General features: G+C 37.5%; 1 protein-coding gene across 2 annotated transcripts in view; it reads right to left on the bottom strand.

Moving 5' to 3' along the window:
* Positions 1 to 21,993, bottom strand: part of POLR1F (RNA polymerase I subunit F) — a 138,454-nt gene that overhangs the window by 95,774 nt on the left and 20,687 nt on the right. The window contains exons 2-4 of one of the 2 annotated variants that reach the window (XM_045864595.3): positions 19,865 to 20,006; positions 16,331 to 16,539; positions 9,474 to 15,291 (exon numbers count right to left, since the gene is read on the bottom strand). In XM_045864595.3, the coding sequence (XP_045720551.2) occupies positions 14,892 to 15,291; positions 16,331 to 16,539; positions 19,865 to 20,006 (751 nt within the window). In that variant the 3' untranslated portion in view covers positions 9,474 to 14,891. Of the gene's footprint in view, positions 1 to 9,473; positions 15,292 to 16,330; positions 16,540 to 19,864; positions 20,007 to 21,993 lie in introns of those variants that run through there. The other variant, XM_045864596.3, reaches the window with a different exon arrangement.

The following is a 21,993-nucleotide window of genomic DNA, read 5'->3' as shown; positions in this document are numbered from 1 at the left end:
ACCCAATTATCCCATCTCCCCCACCTCACCACCAGCAACCCTCAGTTTCTTCCCTATAGTTATGAACCTCGTATATTTTGCCTCCCTCTCTGTTTTCATCTTATTTTATTTTTCCTTCCCCTATGTTCATCTCTTCTGTTTCTTAAATTCCACATATGAGTGAAATCATATGATACTTGTCTTTCTCTGACTAACTTATTTCACTTAGCATAATACCCTCTACGATCCATCCACATTGTTGTAAATGGCTAGAGTTCATTCTTTTGGATGACTAAGTAATATTCCATTATATATATGCACATTCCATTTTATACACACACACACACACACACACACACCACTTCTTTATCCTTCATCTGTTGATGGACATCTGAGCTCTTTCCATATTTTGGCTGTTGTGGGTATTGGTGCTCTAAACATTGAGGTACATATGCCCCTTCAAATCACTGTTTTTGTATCCTTTGCATAAATAACTAGTAGTGCAATTGCTGTGTCAGAGTAGTTCTATTTTTAACTTTTTGAGGAACGTCTGTACTGTTTTCCAGAGTGGCTGTACCAGTTTGCATTCCCACCAACAGTGTAAGAGGGTTCCCCTCTCTCCCCATTCTCACCAACATCTGTTGTTTCCTGAGTTGCTGATTTTAGCCATTCTGACTGGTGTGAGGTGGTATCTCATTATGGTTTTGATTTGTATTTCCCTGATGCTGAGTGATGTTGAGCATTTTTTCATGTGTCTGTTGGCCATTTGTATGTCTTCTTCGGAGAAATGTCTGCTCATGTCTTCTGCCCATTTTTTGACTGGATTTTTTTTGGTTTTGGGGTGTTGTGTTTGGTAAGTTCTTTATAGATTTTGGATACTAGCCCTTTATCTGATATGTCATTTGCAAATATCTTCTCCCATTCTATAGATTGCCTTTTAGGTTTTTTTTATTGTTTCCTTCACTGTGCAGGAGTTCATTTTATTGTAATGCCAATAGTTCATTTTTGCTTGTTTCCCTTCCTTTGAACATGTGTCTAACGAGAAGTTGCTGTAGCCAAGGTCAAGGAAGTTGTTGCCTATGTTCTCCTCAAGGATTTTGATGGATTCCCATCTCACATTTAGGTTCTTCACCCATTTTGAGTTTATTTTTGTGTATGGGGTAAGAAAGTGGTCTAGTTTCATTTTTCTGCATGTGGCTGTCTAATTTTCCCAACACCATTTGTTGAAGAGACTGTCTTTTTTCCATTGGCTATTCTTTTCTGCTTTGTCGAAGATTAGTTGACCATAGAGTTGAGGGTCAATTTCTGGGTTCTCTATTCTGTTCCATTGATCTATGTGTCTGTTTTTGTGCCAGTACTATACTGTCTTGATGATTATAGCTTTGTAATAGAGCTTGAAGTCTGGAATTGTGATGCCACCAGCTTTGGTTTTCTTTTTCAACATTCCTTCGGCTATTTGGGATCTTCTCTGGTTCCATAAAAAGTTTAGGATTACTTGTTCCAGTTATGTGAAAAAAGTTGATGGTATTTTGAGAGGGATTACATTGAATGTGTAGATTGTTCTAGGTAGTGTAGACATTTTAACAATATTTGTTATTCCAATCCATGAGCATGGAACATTTTTCCATTCCTTTGTGTCTTCCTCAGTTTCTTTCATGAGTATGCTGTAGTTTTCTGAGTACAGATCCTTTGCCTCTTTGGTTAGATTTATTCCTAGTTATCTTATGGTTTTGGGTGCAATTGTAAATGGGATTGACTCCTTAATTTCTCTTTTTGCTGCTTCATTGTTAGGGTATAGAAACGCAACAGACCTCTTTGCATTTATTTTATATCCTACAACTTTGATGAATTCCTGTATCAGTTCTAACAATTTCTGGGTGGAGTCTTTCAGGTTTTATACATAGAGTATCATGTCTGCTAAGAGTGAAAGTTTGACTTCTTCTTTGGTGATTTGGATGCCTTTTATTTCTTTCTGTTGTCTGATTGCTGGTGCTAGGACTTCTAGTACTATGTTGAATAACAGTGGACATCCCTGCCATGTTCCTGACCTTAGGGGAAAAGCTCTCCATTGAGGATGATATTTCCTGTGGGTCTTTCATATATGGCTTTTATGATATTGAGGTATGTTCCCTCTATCCCAACATTATGGAGGGTTTTTATCAAGACAGGATGCTGTATTTTGTCAGATGCTTCTGCATCTATTGAGAGGATCATACGGTTCTTATCCTTTCTTTTAGTAGTGTGGTGTATTAAGTTGATTGATTTGCAATGTTGAACCAGAGCTGCAGCCCAGGAATAAATACCAATAGGTCGTGGTGAATAATCCTTTAAATATACTGTTAGATCTTATTAGCTAGTATCTTGTTGAGGACTTTTGTATCCATGTTCATCAGAGATATTGGTCTGTAATTCTTTTTAGTGGGGTCTTTGTCTGGTTTTAGGATCAAGGTAATGTTGGCTTCATAGAATGAGTTTGGAAGTTTTCCTTCCATTTTTATTTTTTTGGAACAGTTTCATTAATTTGTGTTTTGATCTTTATTATTTCCCTTCTGCTGGATTTAGGCTTTATTTGCTGTTCTCTTTCCAGCTCTTTTAGGTATAAGTTGAGGTTGTGTATTTGAGACTGACTTCTTGAAGAAAGCCTGTATTGCTATATACTTCCCTCTTAGGGACCACCTTTGCTGCATCCCAAAGATTTTGAACTGTCATGTTTTCATTTTCCTTTGCTTCCATGTATTTTTTAAATTCTTTAATTTCCTGGTTGACCCATTCATTCTTTAGTAGGATGCTCTTTAATCTCCATGGATTTGTGGTCATTCCAATTTTTTTCTTGTGGTTGACTTCAGGTTTCATTGCATTGTGGTCCAAATATATGCATGGTAGGATCTCAATCTTTTTGTACGGTTTGAGTCCTGTTTTGTGACCTAGTATATGATCTATTCTGGAGAATGTTCCATGTGCACCCAAAAAGAATGTGTATTCTGCTTTAGGATGAAAGTTATGAATATATCTGTTAGGTCCGTCTGGTCCAGTGTGTCATTCAAAGCCCTTGTTTCCTTGTTGATCTTCTGCTTAGATGACCTGTCCATTGCTGTGAGTTGGGGGTTAAAGTCCCCTACTGTTACTGTATTATTATCAATGAGTTTCTTCATACTTGTTATTAACTGATTTATATATTTGGCTGCTCCTAGGTTAGGGGAATAAATATTTATAACAGTTAGATCCTGTTGGATATACCCTTTATTATGCTATAGTGTCCCTCATTTCTTATTACAGTCTTTGGTTTAAAATCTAGTTTGTTTAATATAAGAATGGCTACTCCAGCTTTCTTTTGATGTCCGTTAGCATGATAAATGGTTCTCTACCCCCTCACTTTCAATCTGGAGGTGTCTTTGGATCTAAAGTGAGTCTCTTATAAGCAGTATATCCATGGGTCTTGTTTTTTGGTTTTGTTTTGTTTTATCCATTCTGATACCCTTTGTCCTTTGATTGAAGCATTGAGTCCATTTAGATTCAGAGTAATTATTGAAATATATGAATTTAGTGCTACTGTGTTACTTGTAAAGTCACTGTTCCTATAGATTGTCTCTGTTGCTTTCCGGTCTTTGTTACTTTTGGTCTCTCCACGCTCAGAGGATCCCCTTTAATATTTCTTGCAGGGCTGGTTTAATGTTCATGAATTCCTTTAGCTTTTGTTTGTCTTGGGAACTCTTTATCTCTCCTTCTATTCTGAATGAAAGCCTTGGTGGATTAAGTATTCTTGGCTGCATATTTTTCCCATTTGGCACGTTGAATATATCATGCCAGCCCTTTCTGGCCTGCCAGGTCTCTGCGAACAGGTCTGCTGCCAGCCTTATGTGCCTACCCTTATAGGTTAAGGACCTCTTGTTCCGGGCTGCTTTCAGGATTTTCTCTTTATCTTTGTAATTTGCAAGTTTCACTATAATATGTCATGGTGTTGACCTATTTTTGTTGATTTTTGAGGGGAATTCTCTGTGCCTCTTGGACTTGAATGTCCCTTGTAAAGATGCCCCCTGCCGCTTCAGGGGATGGGGTGTAGTGTAAGGGGCTGCAGCCTCCACTGGAGGGCACTGTGTTTCTCTCTGAAATCCAACTGTGCTGGTGGGCAGGGTGAGGGAGGGGTGTGGAGTAGGAAGATGGCATCACCTGTCCTCTCATTCCGGGGAGGGGAATTCCTGGACACCTGTTCAGGAGGCTTTCACAGAAAAGCTAACAATCTCCTGTGTCCTGGGCTTTCATCACTTCCCTGCCCTTAACCTGTCTGTGCCTGGGCTTTCAGCATGCCCAGAGCTACATATCTCATGTATTTTATCTCTGGCCAGTGGCTGGGATTCAAAACTCCAAGTTTTAAAGGGCCTGGCAAGGTGCAGGCCCACTCCCCTCCCCTGAAGGAGAGACTCACAGTGCACCCAGTACCGTCCTGTCACCAAAAAGCAATAACACAGTGCACATACAGAGGCTAGAACTTACTGTGACATACAGTGAAAAGCAGCGACCAGGTTATCTGCAGTCTGCCCATGCCTCTGCCCTCTGCTCAGTTCTGTCCTAGAAAAGCTGCCACTCCACGTGCACATGTGGTTTAAATCTATTGTGGCTCACAGCAAAAAGTTGCTACAAGGTTATCTGCCCTCTGTGCTCACCTCTGTCCCTGCTGTTGAGTGCTGCCCAGTGGCTCCCAGCTGGCCTTTTGTCCTTGGAGAGACAAAATATGCTCTCCCAAATATAGTCCAGGAAAGGGGGCAATTTCTCCTAGTGCTACCGAGAGGATCTCCTCACTTCCACTAATAGTGCAGTCCCGACCCACTGCTCTTTCCCACTCTCCCTCTCCCTGATTTTGCTCTGCAGCTTTCCTCTCCCCCAGTTCATGGTTCCAAACCTTGCATCTGCCACATTCTCTCCCTCCAACTGTGCAGATTGTTTTCTTAATCCAGATTGAATTCCTAGTTGTTCAAATAGTCAGATGTTGATCTAGCCAGGTTAGAGGGATGAGGCAAGCTCAGGGTCCCCCTGCTACTCCATCTTCCTCTGACCATTTTTAAATCAGATTATTTGGTGGGTTTTCTTTGTGTTGTGTACGTTCTTTATATATTTTGGATATTACCCCTTATTGGATATATTATTTACAAATACCTTCTGCCATGCAATAGCTTGCCTTTTTGTGTTGTTGGTTTCCTTTGCTGTGTAAAAGCCTTTAATTTCCATGTAGTCTCACTAGTTTAATTTTGCTTTTGTTTCCCTTGCTTGAGGAGATCATCCCTAGAAAAATAATGCTATGGTCAATGTCAAAAATTAATGATGATGTTTTCTTCCAGGAGTTTTATGGTTTTAGGTCTCACATGTAGGTCTTTAATCCATCTTGAGTTAATTTTTGTGTATGCTGTAGGAAAGTGCTCTGGTTTCATTCTTTTGTATGTAGCTCTCCAGTTTTCCCAGCACCATTTGTTGAAGAGATTGGTTTTTTCCCCATTGTACACTCGGGCCTCCTTAAACATAGATTATTGACCCATATAAGCATGAAATTACTTCTGGGCTCCCTACTGTGTTCTGTTGATCTATTTGTCTATTTTTATGCCAGTATTACACTGTTTTGATTTACTACAGCTTTGTATAGTTTAAAATCTGGGATTTTGATGACTCCAAGTTCTTTGTCAAGATTTCTTTGGCTATACAGAGTCTTCTGTTGGTCCATAAAAATTTTAGGATTATTTGTTCTAACTCTGGAAAAAATATTGGTATTTTGGTAGGGAGTATAATTTGTAGATTGCTTTGGGTAGTATGGACATTTTAAGGAGTACAGCTCTTTTGCCTCCTCGGTTAAGTTTATTGCTAGGTATTATAATATTTTTGGTTCAACTGTAAATGGGATTTTCTTAATTTCTCTTTCTGCTACTTCATTATTGGTATATAGACATACAAAAGATTTCTGTATATTAATTTTGTATCCTGTGAGTTTACTGAATTCATTTATCAATTCTGGTAGCTTTTTATAGAGTTTTCTATATAAAGTAACATGTAATTTGCAAGTAGTCAAAGTTTTCTTCCTTAACAATCTAGATAGGTTTTCTTCTTCTTTTTTTTTTTTTTTAAGATTTTATTTATTTATTTGACAGAGAGAGACACAGTGAGAGAGGGAACACAAGCAGGGGGAGAGGGAGAGGGAGAAGCAGGCTTTCCGCCTAGCAGGAAGCCCGATGTGGGGCTCGATCCCAGGACCCTGGGATCACGACCTGAGCCGAAGGCAGAGGCTTAACGACTGAGCCACCCAGGTGCCCCTGGATAGGTTTTCTTCTCATCTGAAGCTATGGCTAGGACTTCCAGTACTATATTGTATAGAAGTGGTGAAAGTGGACATTCTTGCCTTGTTCCTGATCTTAGAGGAAAAGTGTTCAGTTTTTCACCATTGTGTATGATGTTAGTTGTAGGTTTTTCATATGTGATCTTTATTATATTGAGGTATGTTCTCTCTAAACCTACGTGGTTGAGAGTTTTTATGAATGGATGTTGTATTTGTCAAATGACTTTTCTGTGTCTCTTGAGATGATCGTAATGGTTTTTATCCTTTCTCTTCGTTATGTCATATATCACATTAACTGATTTGCATTTCTGGAATAAATACCTCTTGATGGTGGTATGATTTTTTTTTTTTTGTAACTGTACTGTTGGATTTGGTTTGCTAATATTTTGTTGAGCACTTTTGCATTTATGTTTATCAAAGATAACAGCCTATATTTGTTTTGAGGTGTCTTAATCTAGTTTTGGTATCAAGGTATTGTTGGCCTCATAGAATGAATTTGGATGCTTTCCTTACTCCTTTATTTTCTGGGATAGTTTGAGAATAGGTGTTAACTCTTCTTTAAACGTTTGGTACATTGCAGCTGAGAAGCCATCTGGTCCTGGACTTCTGTTTTTTGGGAGTTTTTTGATTACTGATTCAATTTCATTCAATGGTAATCAGTCTGTTCAAATTTTTATCCCTCATTGTTTTGGAAAGTTAGATATTTCTAAGAATTTACCCATTTCTTCTAGGTTATCCAATTTGTTGGCATATAATTTTTCATAATAATCTCTTATCCTTTATTTCTTTGGTGTTAGTTATTACTTCTCCTTTGTTTCTGAATTTGAGTCTTTTTTTTTTTTTGAGGAGTCTGTTTCAAGTGTTAATGATTTTATTGATCTTTGCAAAAACCTTGCTTTCTTTTGGCTTCCATTTGTATGACAGAACAGTCTATCTTAAGTTAATGGTCATTTAAGTTTAAAACCATTCTTTACTCCTCTCCTCCCCACATTTTAGGTATATATTGTCATAGCTTACATCCTTTTGTGAGTTCCTTGACTGATTATTTAGAGAAATACTCATTTTTACTGCTGTTGTGTTTCCTACCTTCATGCTGTCACTTTGGTCCTTCCTTTCCACTCACAGTCCCCTTTATTATTTCTTGCAGGGCTGGTTTACTGGTCATGAACTCCTTTAGTTTTTGTTTATCTGGAAAACTATCTCCTATTCTGAATGATAACCTTGCTGGATAGAGTATTCTTGGCTGCAGACTTTTTTGCTTTCAGCGCTTTGAATATACCCCGTCAGTCCTTTCTGGCTTGAAATTTCTGCTAAAAAATCCACTAAGAGCCTTATGGGGTTTCCCTTGTATATAATGGTCTTTTTCCTTGCTGCCTTTAAAATTTTTTATCACTTGATTTTGTTATTTTAATGATAATATGTCTTGGTGTAGGTCTGCTTTTGTTGATTTTGCTGGGGGTTCTCTGTGCCTCCTGCATCTGGATATATGTTTTCTTCCCCCATTTTAGCAATTTTCAGCTATTATCTCTTAAAAGAAAATTTTCTCTCTTTTCTTCTGGGACTCCTATAATGCAGATGTTACTACATTCGATGGAGTCACTGAGTTCCCTAAGTCTATTCTCATTTTGCCTTTCTTTTTTCTCGTTTGGTCAGCTTAATTACATTACTGTCTTCTAGGTCATTAATTCATTTCTCTGCTTCTTTGATTGCTATTTATTGCATCAGGCATGTTTCTAATCTCATTTATTGCACTCTTCATCTCTGATTTTTTTTTTAAAGATTTTATTTATTTATTTGTGAGAGAGAGAATGAGAGAGAGCACATGAGAGGGGGGAGGGTCAGAGGGAGAAGCAGACTCCCTGCCGAGCAGGGAGCCCGATGCGGGACTCGATCCAGGGACTCCGGGATCATGACCTGAGCCGAAGGCAGTCGCTTAACCAACTGAGCCACCCAGGCGCCCCATCTCTGATTTTTTTTTTTTATCTTTGTGCTAAGGGTCTCACTGATACCTTCCATTCTTTCCTCCAGTCCAGTGAATAGCCTTATGATCATTGCTTAAGTACTCCCTCAGGCATATTACTTATATGTTTCACTTAGATCTCTGTGGCCTTGTCCTGTTCTTTCATTTGGGACAAATTTCTCTATCTTCGTATTTTGTCTAAGTCTCTGTGCCTGTTTGTGTTAGGAAAGTCAGCTATGTCTCCTGTTCTTTAGGGTAATAGCCTTAAGAAGATGTCCTATAGTGTCCTGCTGTGTAGGGACCCCTGTTCTCTGGTGCTTCTGGCATTGTCTGCAATGTCTGCTGCCTGTGCTGTGCTATTTTGTCTTGGCTGGCTTTTCCTTTAAACCTTCCCTCCGCAGAGGCTGTGTCGGCCTGTTGTGGGCAGTGTTTGGTCCCTGGCCTGAATTTGGCACATTGTAACTAGGTGTGCTCTGGTCTGCTTATGAAATAAGACCTATCACCACTGCCACCAGAACCAAGGCCCTGCAAAACTCCCAGTTGGGAAATGTGGTGTTGGAAGAGATTTGGACTAATGCTTGGGGGGCACAACTGGGACTGAGGCAAGTATGACTGGGAAGGGCAGTTCCACTACAGCATGGGAGGCTGGGACTTGGTGTAACCAAGTTTGGTAGCAAGTGATGGCACTGAGCTGGTCCCCCCAAGTGGTCTGTGCTTATGCTAAGTAGTGGAAAAGGGAAATGGCACCTGCCAGTTCCTTTTTTCCTAGAGGAGTCTCTCCATGAATGTTTGCCTGGAACACACTCTGATAGAAGCAAAAAATCTCCCCACTGTGCCCCAGGCACTCTTCAGATCACTGTTTCCATGCTATATGTCTGTGGGCTGTGTGCCCTGTTTTCTCTCCAAGAGCAGTGCAGTGCCCTTTGGGGTCTATCCGAGGCAAGCCCCCTGACCTTTAGAACTCAATGCATTAAGCCCTGCTGGTTGCAATAACTCAGGAAATTCAGCCCCTCTTAGAGGCTTTCCAAGCTAATTGTTGTGGGGATTTGTTTTCCCCTGCACTCCCATGTGCTAGTCTATCTCTCCCTTGTCCATGACAGTGATTTCCTCCCCACTGTAGCAGCCATGATCCATTTTTCTCCCAAGCCACATCTCCTTACTTGCTACCTTCTTTGATATGGCCTCTTGTCTCCCTTTAGTTGTGGTTTGTTCTGCCAGTCTTCAGGTCAGTTTCTGGGGTATTTGGGATGATTTGATAGTTAACTTAATTATATTTGTAGGTCGAGGTGAGCCTACGGTCCTCTTACTTTGCTGCCATCCGTTTACTTTGGATTCCCTTTTCTTTATTACAGGTTTTCAATTTGTTGTTGTTCGTAAACAACTTAGGTGTATAGTAGTCTATTTTAAGTTGATGGCTGCTTAAGTTTAAACCCATTCTCAAAGCATTTTTTACTCATTCCTCACATTTTATGTATATGATGTCATTCTTGACATCCTCTTATTTTGTGAAACACTTGACTGATTTTCTAGATAAAATTTATTTTCCTGCATATGTGCTTTAACCTCCATACTAAAGAGATTAATCTACTTTTGTTTGCATTTATCTGTGAAGTTTTTCCTTTTATAATTTTCTTACTCCTGATTATGGCTTTTCTTCCCAAAAAATTCCCTTTAACACTTCTTGTAAGGCTGATTTATTGGTGATGAATTCCTTTAACTTTTGTTGGTCTAAGGAACCATCGCTCCATCTATTCTAATAGAGAATTTTGGTGAGTAGTATGTTCTTGGTTGTTTTTTTTCTTTTCAGTACTTTGAACGTATCATGGCACTTCCTTCTGGTCTATAGAGTTTATGCTGAAAACTTACCTGCTAGCTTTATGGGGTTTTGGTTGTATGTGACTTTTCTCTTCTAACTTTAAAATTCTCGTTATCAGTACTTTCTGCTATTTTAATTACTATATGCCTTGGTATCTCCTTGGGTTAGGTTGGTTGGGGTTCTCCATGCCTCTTGAATCTGGAGGTCTGCTGCCTTCCCCAGATTAGGGAATTTTCAGCTATTATTTCTTCAAATTTTAGTGCCTGCCTCTCTATTCTCCTTCTGAGATCTCTATAATGCAAATGTTATTATGCTTGATGATGTTGCTGAGATTCCTTAATCTGTTCTCATTATTCTTTTTCTCTTTAGCTTGGTTGATTTCCATTACTCTCTCTTCTATGTCACTGATCCATTATGCTTCCTCCAGTCTATTACTAATTCCCTCTAGTGTATTTTTAATTTCAGTTGAGTTCATCGGTTTTTCTATTTTCTATCCCTTTATGAACATCTGAGATCCTCCACACTTTTCTCAAGGCCATTGAGTAGCTTTATGACCATTACTTTAAATTCTTTCAGGTGTATTGCTTGTCTCCATTTCATTTAGTTCATTTGCTGTGGTTTTGTACTGGTCTTTCATTTGGCTCATTCCTCTCATTTGTCTAACTCTGTTTCTAAGTATTAGGGAAGTCAGCTATGTCTCCTGCTCTTGATGTGGCCCTAGGAAGAAGAGTTCCTGGGGTGCCCTGTTGCACAATACCCCCTGTTCACCAGGACCAGGTGCTTCAGCACTGTCTCCTATGTGGGTTGTTTTTGCCCTACTGTTGTGAGTGACCTACATTTGCTTTCAGTTGCAGTCAGTTGCAATAGGCTACTTTGCCTGTTGTGGGTACACTAGTTTGGTCCCTGTGCTGTTAAAGGGCCAGTGCAGGGGCCACAGTGGTCCTACAGTTGGATGCTGTCAGCAGTCAGACCAGATGCCTACCCTCAGCCCTTCTGCCAGGGCTATAGTTTCATGGACATGCAAAGCATTTTCACTTCCTTGTCCCCTGAGAGGCTTTTGTTGGTAGGCCAGGGCCTGCAGTCAGGCCCAATGCCTGCTCCCAGCCTGTCTGCTGGGACTGTGGCATTACAAGTGTGTGTGGTTATCTTCCCCTCTCCTTGAGACAGGATTCACTTGAGTGCTGCCAGTTCCTGCTGGGGCTGGTTGCAGGGTGTGCTGAGATAGAAGCTACATTGGAGACACCTGCCAAAGGGGATGAGTTGGAAGGGGCAGATATGCAGAACATGGGGGTGGAGCATGAAGTCTTAGCAAGATAGATGGAGAGTATACTTGTTCTAACAAGTGTCTGGCTGTCTAGCCTGGGGGTGGAGGGAAATGGTACCTGTCAAATATTTTGTTCTTGGAGAAGTCTGTCCCTGCCCCTCCAGGACACATTGAGATTAGTAAATAACTCTTCATGTATACCCCAAGCACTTTTCAAATTGCTGCTTCTATGCTGTATCTCAGGCAGGTTATGGGCCTTTAAGGGCAGGGAATCAATTTCGTATGGCCCTCAGCTCTCCTGAAGCTAGGTATGTGAATTTTAAGTACTCGGCGTTAAGCCCTGATGATTGTAAAACTAACAAATTTAAGCACCTGTGGTTTTCAAAGACAAAGGTTAAGGGGACTTGTCTGACCAGTGCAGGTCCCCTGTGCCTGGAATGCCCTGTGTGGAATCTCTACCGTTACTGGTTAGTCTGAGGGCTTAATTCTCAACCATGTCTCCACCCCTCCTACCCTTTTAGATGTGGCCTGTTATCTACCATGAATGGTGGAAAGTCTATTCTACTGGTCATTTTCTGAGTTAGCTTGCTCATGTGGCTGTTATCTCAGTGTGTCCCTTGGAAAGGGTGAGTTCAGGATCTTCCTACTCCACCATCTTCCCTGAAGTCCTTCTCTATTTTTCTTTCAGAAATTAGTTTCCCTACAGTGGCTACACTAATTTACATTCCCACTAACAGTGCACGAAGGTTCCTTTTTTGCCACATCCTCACCAACACTTGTTTCTTTTTGATTCTAACCATTCTGACCCGTGTTCGGTGAGAGCTCCTTGTGGTTTTGATTTGCATTTTCCTGATTATTAGTGATGTTGACCATCTTTTATGTGTCTTTTGGCTAGCCATCTGAATGTCTGCTTTGGGAAAGTCTCTTCAGGTCCTCTGCCACCCCCCCTTTTTAAATTATTTGGGGATTTTTTGGGTTTTTTTTTTTTTGGTGTTGAAATGTGTAAGGTCTTTACATATATTTTGGATATTAACCCCTCACTGTATGTATCATTTGCAAATACCTTCTATGCAGTAGCTTGTCTTTTTGTTCTGTTGGTTTCCTTTGCTGTGCAAAAGCATTTCATTTTCATGTAGTCCCACTAGTTTAATTTTAACTTGCTTTCCTTGCCTGAGGAGATATCCCTATAAAAATGTTGCTAGAGCCAATGTCAAAAAATTAATACCTGTTTTCTTCCAGGATTTTTACGGTTTTAGTTCTCACACTTAGGTGTTTAATTTGTCTTGTGTTTGTGTATGGTGTAAGAAAATGAGGCCTTCAGTACTATGTTGAATAGAAGTGGTGAATGTGGACATCCTTGTCTTGTTCCTAATCTTAGAGGAAATATTCAGCCTTTCAACATTGAGTAGGAGGTTAGCTTTGTGTTTTTCATATACGGTCATTATTATGTTGAGGTATGTTGCCTCTACACCTATATTGTTGAGATTTTATTTTTTTTTATAGGCATTTTTTTTTAAAGATTTTATTTATTTATTTGAGAGAGAGAGAGACAGAGAGAGAGCATGAAAGGGGGGAGGGTCGGAGGGAGAAGCAGACTCCCCACCGAGCAGGGAGCCCGATGCGGGACTCGATCCCGGGACTCCAGGATCATGACCTGAGCCGAAGGCAGTCGCTTAACCAACTGAGCCACCCAGGCGCCCTATTGTTGAGATTTTATTACAAATGGATGTTGCATTTGCCAAATGATTTTTCTGCATCTGTTGAGATCATGTGGTTTTTATCCTTTCTCTAAATGTGATGTAGCATGTGACTGATTTGCAAATATTGAACCACAGTTGCATCCCTGGAGTAAATCACTTGACTGTGGTGAATGATTTTAATGTATTGTTGGATACCGTTTGCTAATATGTTGTTGAGGATTAATCTGATACCCAAAACCATATACAAATACTACCAAAAAACCTCCCCCAAACTACAGGCCAATATCTCTGATGAACCTTAATACAGAAATCCTCAACAGAATACTAGTGAGCCTCACATAAGATTTTAAACCTTTTAGCAAAAAAAAAAAAAAGTCAAAAAAAGCTGAATATAAATTTTATTTAACACACTATATACCAAAAATAATTTCACCAATATACAAAATTGAGATATTTTACATTCTCTGTACATCTTCAAAATCTTGGGTTTTATACTGATACCACATGTCAATTTGTATTAGCCATATTTTAAGGGCTCAATACCCACACTAAATTGTAGGAAAAGAAATTCCTCTGTATCTTTCCATTGTCTGGTCTTACTAATTTACTTGAGGACAAACGTGTGAATATCTGCTACTCCCCAAATTCTATATTCTATCATTACAGATTCGGATCAGGATATACTACTAGCAGAATTTAAATAGTAAAATTAAACCATGTGAGACCAGTGTTACATCGGACAGTAGAAAAATAGAAGCAGAATAGGTGCCATGTGAAGTTCATTTCAACCATTCATCCACTCAGAGATATTAACACAGCTAACAGTGAGTAGACAGTCTTGTTGTTAGTACTTACCAGAATTACTAATTTTCTGTATTTCCTTATATGTGTGCATCTGTATCTCCAATGACACTCCATAATGGAAGGAACTACATCTTTCCTTAGATGTGTTACACATAGCCATGGTCAGGTGGTCAGGTACTGTTAAATCAATGTGGCCATGCTTTATCAGCCTGAAGCAGCTTATTTCATTACTCATTGTTTTCTAGTAGTTAAAAAAGTCCACATTTTCTCAATGAAATTTTCTCTTAAACAATTTTTAGTACCTTAACCTAATCATCAAAAGTAGTTGAGAAAATCCCCCACTACGACTAATGGCATTTATGTTTTAATCAGTCAGACTCTGCTCCTCCAAATACAGCAAAAGCAGAATGGTTGAGGCACAAGTACAAGGAAATAACCTTGTCCATCAGCCTCCTCTCATCAACCTCCATCTGGAAGGAAAGAATAGTAAACAATGTTTCCTACCACAGTCAATAGTGGCTTGGTTCTTAAGAGCTCTGGAGACTTAACAGGAACGCCTTTGGCAAACCATTCTAAGTTGAACCACAGAATCACTGTAGTAGCCATGACCCCCTCCCCCCAAAAAAAACCAAACCAAAAAGCAAAAAACCTAAATTATGACTAAAGGTCAAACCTATTTAAAAAAAAAAAAAAACAAGCTCCAACTCATTCTTGAATGATATGAACTACACTGTATTACAAAGTCCTTTTGCCAGTCTTCAGAGTATAGGAATAATTTTATCTAATTTAGATGTAAAAACTGGGAAAATGTAAGACTTGAAAGAGTAGCTCTTACCTTTTTATTCTGTAACAATAAAATGGCAGTTTAATAATCCTGGCATTTCCTACAGTAATTATCACTGTAATAATTTAAGCACCAAAAACTCCTAATCAAATGTTTCCTGTTTTGTAGACTACGGGAATACACAAGCATTTCATACCATTCCCACATTTATTCATCTCTTGTATCTAAATCTTTAAAAAGCTGAATATTTAAAATGCACTAAAGAAAATTACTTTTCCCTTTTCTTTTTAGGTGAGTGTTCCAAAACTGGGGTAAATTCAGCTTCCTCACTGTGTTTCCTTTTCTTTTTTTTCTTCTTATGGTCACTCTGGTAACCACTGGAGTCACTGCCTTGGAAAACAGGATCCTGGTCCTGATCTTCCTGGTGCCTTTTCTTCTTTTTTGGCTCAGCCTTCCAGAGGCCATTCACATTATCAATCTGCAGGTCTGTCTCTTTCTTCATTGTGGCATCTGCACAATCTGCTAACTCTCTGTTATCACTTTCCACTTCATATGATTCTGGGTCTTTCTTCTTTTTCTTTTTCTTCTTCTTGAGAGGTTTTTCAATAATTTCTTCAGTACCAGTTTCTGTTACTTCCTCAGAAACTGCAGAGCACTTGGTTTGTAAACTAACAGTTGAAAAAATTTACAGAGCAATAAACAAAAAGAATACAATGAGATCAAGAATATACCAAGTGTTTTTTTTTTTTTCTAAATAACAACAGCAGTACAAGATATAGACGTGTGGCATAAATTTCCAATATTCTATCTTGTTATCCCTTAGCCCATTAAAATGTAGCTTCTAAATTTTGGTTTGGTTTAGAAAAATTAGGTCACAATAAACATCACCACACCCAGGCTTATTAAACAAATGACAAGTGATAAAATATATATTTCCATTATCTGTGAAATTAATGGAGTTTCTAACTCTCAATCCTCATTTTTTTTCCCATAACCGTGCTTGAAGCAGTATTACCTTCAAAGTTAAGAGTTAACACTAAAATAAAAACAAGGATCAGTGGAGTAGGCCTCTCTCTGGAACTGCAGAGTCCTATACAGAAACATTAGCTATGTATGACTAAGTAATTTCAATGAGGTAACTTTAATACTACACAAATAAAGCACACATTCCTATCATCACAGAAAGTTCTATTGGACAACTGTTCTAAAACTTTAACCCATAGTCTTAATATTTTTTTAGATTTTGCCTTGATTATTAACACCAGCAATATTCCCAAAGCTTTTTTTTTCCTTCACTCCATTAAACTTGGCTCCCATCGAACCAAGCTCAAGATGACAGTTCTTAAAAGAATTTTAATACAAAAAAGATTCAGAAATTATCTACCTGGCATAATGACAAAAATCAAATTTTTGTTTCAACTGTGTAAAAATAAGAGGCTTATAGTTATGCAGTATGATCAAGCTTTTGTTAAAAAAATTAAACTAGAAAATAGACTGATTAAAATAGGGAACAGTTAGATGTGTAGAGCTTTAGAATATTCAATGTAAATAGGAATCTTAAGTGCTGTGACAAAGTACTGACTTTATGGTTTGAAGCATGAATATTCTAATTTTATTTTAAAAGAGGGCCTTATATTCTCTAAATCATCAGAATTAAATAGAAATCATTAAGTATCAAAATTCAAAATAATGTGATTAGGAACTGACCTGGTGGTATTTAATTTTCCCCGAATGCAGAATACTCCAGCAGCATCTGAGTCCAAACGAAATACTTCAAATTCTAGTTCATCACCCACGTTTATCGTCAGGTTCTGCCACTGCTCTGCAGGCATCTGCTCAGGTTTAGGGATGGAGGCATTGAAACACCCATGTACTAAACAGCCAATGTGGCTGGAAGACAATTTATTAACTGTACCCTGGGAAGAAAGGAAAGGGAAAAGAAAAAAGTAACATCAAGAAATCCAAAGAGTTTAAAAGGTAAATAAAACTTTATAAGCTTCAAACTGATCTTCAAAGAGAAAACATCAAAATATGGTGTAATTTGATATGGAAAAAGTTTTTCAATTAAAATTTACATGTTATACTAAACCATCATTTTAGAACACTGTAGAGTTTAGAGAAAGCTCAAACTTTACTAAATGATTGCATATCAACTGCCTAACTGGATAAAAAAAACAAAAACTCCTTAGCTCCCGCCACAGGATTCCCTGGGGAATAGATTATAACCATATTGAAACCAAGCAGAAAATACTCTTTGATATGACCTAAATGTGAAAAGACCTCAAGGCAGGAAGCATATGCTTTCTATAACTAGGATCCACATTATATTTCTATCAACAGTCTGAATTTCAAAGCTTAAAGAGCATTCTTTAACTTTAGCATGATGTAAGCAATGTATCAGAAGACAGCTTACCCTTCATATGTAGAACTTGAGCATGGCTATTTTGACTGAATCACAATAACATTTTTAGAAGCTTTAAAACTAAAGTATGTGCTATATGATTTTAAGCTTAAAGTTTAAAAAAAAGCCTTAGTTTTTTCTTCCCCTAAGAATCAATATATATAACATATAAATGAACATCTGAAGTATTTTTTTTTAAATCATGTATTTTAAATTTGGAGATTAACATGTATAGAACCTTGTTTAATGTTGGCAACTCCTTATACATAGAAAATTCTTTGGGTGTCATTATCAGGAGTCTGGACAAACCACAGTGCATCTGTACAATGGAGTACTATTCAGCAGTTAAAAAAAAAAAAATTACCAAGCCGGTGACAAGACATGGAAGAACCTTAAATGCATACTGCTAAGTCAGAGATGGCAAGCTGAAAAGGCTGCATACAATATGATTCCAACTATGAAGTTCTGGAGAAGGTAAACTATGGAGACACTAAAAAAGATCAATAGTTGCCAGGTTTCAAGAGGAGGGATAGAGGGAAAAGGATAAGTACGTAAAATACAGAGAATTTTTAGAGCAGTGCCCAATTATTCTATAGAATACAGTAATGGGGGACACATGTCATTGTGTGGTACATTCCAGGGGTTTTAGAATGTACAAGAAAGAAAACTAATTCTACACTTTAAAAAAAATAAATAATGTATCAATATCAGCTTAACTGTAGCAAATGTTACCACACTAATGCAAGATGTCAATAATAGGAGTAACTGTGTGCGCTGGGGTGGGGGAAGGACTTACTTTCAACTCAATTTTTCTGTAAATCTAAAACTGCTATAAAACAATAAAGCCTATCAGTTTAAGATAATAGGAAAAGGAAATTCTTTTCAATATAGAGTTCTGGAACAACTGAATATAACCATATGAATAAGAAAATGGATCTCAAGGGCCTATTTCACCCTACACACAAAAATTAAGATTGGTCATATATCTAAATGGAAAAGCTAAAACTGAAAAATTCTACAAGGCTTACAGAAACTATCTTCACAATCTAGGAGTAGGCAAGTTTCTTATACAGGATCCAGAAAGCAGTAACCATAAAAATATGACAAATTGGACCTCATCAATATTAAAAACTTCTGTTTATGAAATGATACCATTACAAGTTAAGAGACAAGTCACAGACTGGGGGAAAAGAGTCTCAATACATTTATCTGAAAGGGATTTGTAGGAAGAATATAAACAGAACTATTCTACCTCAATAATACAAAAACCCAATTAAAAATGGGGAAGCACTTGAATAGGCCCCTTACTGAAACACATGAAAGAGCTTAAAGGAGAAATGCAAATTAAAATCATAAGGAGAAACTAGTATATGCCCGTAAGTTAAATTAAAAGACAAAACCAAATGCTGCTTCTAGTTTTTCCTAGGAGAAATGAAAACGTACATTCACAGCTTTATTCATAATGGCTTCATACTGGAAACAACCCAAATGTCAATCAGTAAAGATGGGCAATTAAATTATGATACATTCATACAAGTGAATACCATGAGCAACAAAGAGAAATAAACTACCACACCAAACAGCATGGATGAATGCAAAAACATGTTGAGCAAAAGAGGTCAGATTTTCAAACACTGTATAATGAAAAAGTCCATTAATATGAAATTATAGAACAAGCAAAACTAATTTTATAATATATGCAATCAGAACAGTGGTTGTATCTGGAATAGAGAGGACTGACCTGGAAAGGGCAGGAGGCTCGTTCCAAAATAGAACGGTATATATGCTCTTATCAGAATTCACTGAACTGCACACTATGATCTATGTATTTTGTTGTATGTAAACTATACCTCATATTAAAAAAACTGAAACAAACTGTCCAAATTTATTTGAAGACTGGACCTTATTGTAGGAAATAGAGTAAAAGGACGGAGTTTTTTTTTCATTTCATACTTTCTGTATAGTATGGTATTTCTATGTGTACATTTACAGTAACTTACACAAAGCTGGTAAGTGTGGGAATTTAAGTACAAATCTGCCAACTTTATCAGAGAAGAAAAGTTATACTATAACCATACTATTGGCATGGAGGCTGGTTGTGGGATCCCAGTTGGGCAGGCCCAAGATACTTGTTTAATTGATTCTGAAAAATTTTTAAATTAGAAATGCCTTTTGGATAAAATTTGACCTGTATTTATTAGCGATAAAGGGTTAATAGTTCTTAAAAAAATAAACGTGTATATATATTTATATGTATGTGCAACAAGGCATATACACAGAACTGCTGGCAGAAGAGAAAGGCAAGTGCAGAGCATAATGGGATATATAGTTCAGTCAACTTCACAAAAATCTGTATTTCCAGATTCCTCTTGAAAAACTAAAAGACCTATCCCACAGGGCCTTTATTCCCATGGCACATTACAGGTGCCTTGACCTCATCCTTAATTCACTTTCATTACCTGCCTGGTCCCACAACCCTTTGAATTTTCAACTCCTCTGATTACTACACGATTTGAATCCTTTATAAAAGAAACTATTTGTGTGTAATTGAGAAATAATAAACTAATAATAATTTTTTTTTAACAGCTTAAGATCATTCTGGTGCTATCCAAAGAATAAATTCTGAGACACATTCTTTCCACATACATGTGAGTTTAAGGAGAATGGAGTTTAAAAACTTACCAATGTTGAACTGATGGTAAATTTTTTTCTTTAAATTTTTAGAAACCAATAATAGTAATCCATTTGCTTCCCAAGTCTCTTAAAATTTTCCAAATTATATTACTATACAAGTATACAAAGAAAGCTTAAAAAATATACATATATATAAAAATACATACCATAAGCTTTTGCCCCGGTTCAGGACAGAAAATAATAAAATCTGCTTCAATGTTAAGATGAATGTGTCCTTGATCATCATAAATATCTCCCAGTTCACCCACTACTTTGATGTTATCATATGCAATGGGGACACCTAAAAGGCTATTAAAAAAGAAAAAAAAAATTTTATCCTCTTTTAAACTAGGCAATTATCATACTGATTAAATATACTGAGTCCAAAAAATAATACACCTCTTAAATATAACCACACATGCCAAAACACAAGAGCATATGATTAATCCCTAACTACCTGAGTAATTCAATTTCACCAAAAGGTTCCAATATATTGACTAAGTTAAAAATGATTATTCAAGATAGGTACCGAGAAACAAAATGTCCAATTATGCATGAGCAAGAGGTTGACCTATTAGCTATACATTTGAATTCTAGTCATGCTAGAATGAGACAAAAAAAAGACTTGCAAGAAAAATGTCTCTATTTCTGAGTATAACTGAATCAAGGCAATTTTGGTATTATCCACCATTACTGAATTTCTATACTAAATGGTCCATAGTAAGAGAAGTATTGGGAGTCACAGGTGAAGCCCCTAAATATTAAAGCCAATAACATAAGGGAGAAAAATCCTCAAACTACAACTGTTAGTAATAAATAGAAATGTTAATAAGTGAAATATGTAGTCTTATTTATCAAGAACTGATTTTGCTACTTTAGTCTACATATTATGACAGAATTAGGGGGCAACTACTATTTCAAAATGTCATTTCCAAATACTTAAACTTTAACTACTAAGGAGGCACACCTGGTGGCTTCACTACCACACCCACTACTTCTACTTGTTGAAGAAAAGTTCCCAGACTCCCCAAGGCAAGGCTGAAATCACTCCTCCTGCACTCCTAGAAGACACTATGGCACAGCGTCATCATTGAATTTAATCTCATTTTATTGACTATCTGTGTATCTTTGCATTCCATACACAAATCTAAGGCCCTTTAGAGCACAGAACATTTTTGTTGAACTCTACTAAATTTCTAAAACTATTCACACAGCATAAGAGAAAGAATTTATCCCTAGTAGCTGTTGCTTAAATAAAACAGCCAGGAACCACTGGAAAGGAACTTTAATAACTATCAAATCAAGAGGACCATAAACTCAGAGACTTAACTCAGAGACTTCCTCCAGAAAGCATTTTTTTCAACTGTTAATTTCTGCATATGTTTTCCCAAGCAGGAACTACATCACTAGGACAATCTTAGAGGCACAGAAAACCCAGAAGTCTACATGACCTCTGAATGAGGGAACAAATGGGTTTGTAAATAGGTGGACAGGGGCGCCTGGGTGGCTCAGTTGGTTAAGCGACTGCCTTCGGCTCAGGTCATGATCCTGGAGTCCCTGGATCGAGTCCCGCATCAGGCTCCCTGCTCAGCAGGGAGTCTGCTTCTCCCTCTGACCCTCCTCCCTCTCATGCTCTCTGTCTCTCATTCTCTCTCTCGCAAATAAATAAATAAAATCTTTAAAAAAATAAAATAATAAAATAAATAAATAAATAAATAGGTGGACATATAGAATCTAGTTCTAAATATATATAAATATCTAGATATATATATATGTCTGTCCATATACTTATTTATATATATATACACACATGCACGCACACACACACACACACATACATCAGCATAAAGTCATGTTTGCATCATTTTAATATACATTAAAACTTCCAGGAATGTAGTAGCAAATTCAAGGGTGGATTATTAAGTAGGGAACTCTACTGAGAACTACTCATTACTTCAGAAAAGCATTTCACCAGTGGAGACACTATGTGTTCTCTGAGTTGTCAACTCAAAACCCCTGCGTCAATCCACCCTTGTAACAGACACACTGACGATTCTAGGGATCAGTGCAAACTAGTCATCCTTGAGCATTATCACACTGAAACATATTTTATGGTATCATGTTGGAGCACTTACAGGTTTGTTTTTTTTTCCAATTGTGAAGGTAGGTTATATTACCTTTAAGTTTCAATTCACAGTAAAGATGTATTTTCATGATAGTAAAGGTAGTAATGCAAACTACTTCCTATAAGAGAGAAGTATTGGGTTCTGTAGGGTTCAAAATTGGTAACTTGGGA

This window comes from Mirounga angustirostris, unplaced genomic scaffold (genome assembly GCF_029215605.1).
Source record: "Mirounga angustirostris isolate CCGP_5_RB_7025 unplaced genomic scaffold, mMirAng1.0.hap1 SCAF_12, whole genome shotgun sequence".
NCBI lineage: Eukaryota > Metazoa > Chordata > Mammalia > Carnivora > Phocidae > Mirounga > Mirounga angustirostris.
This window is presented reverse-complemented; position numbering and strand designations above follow the sequence as displayed.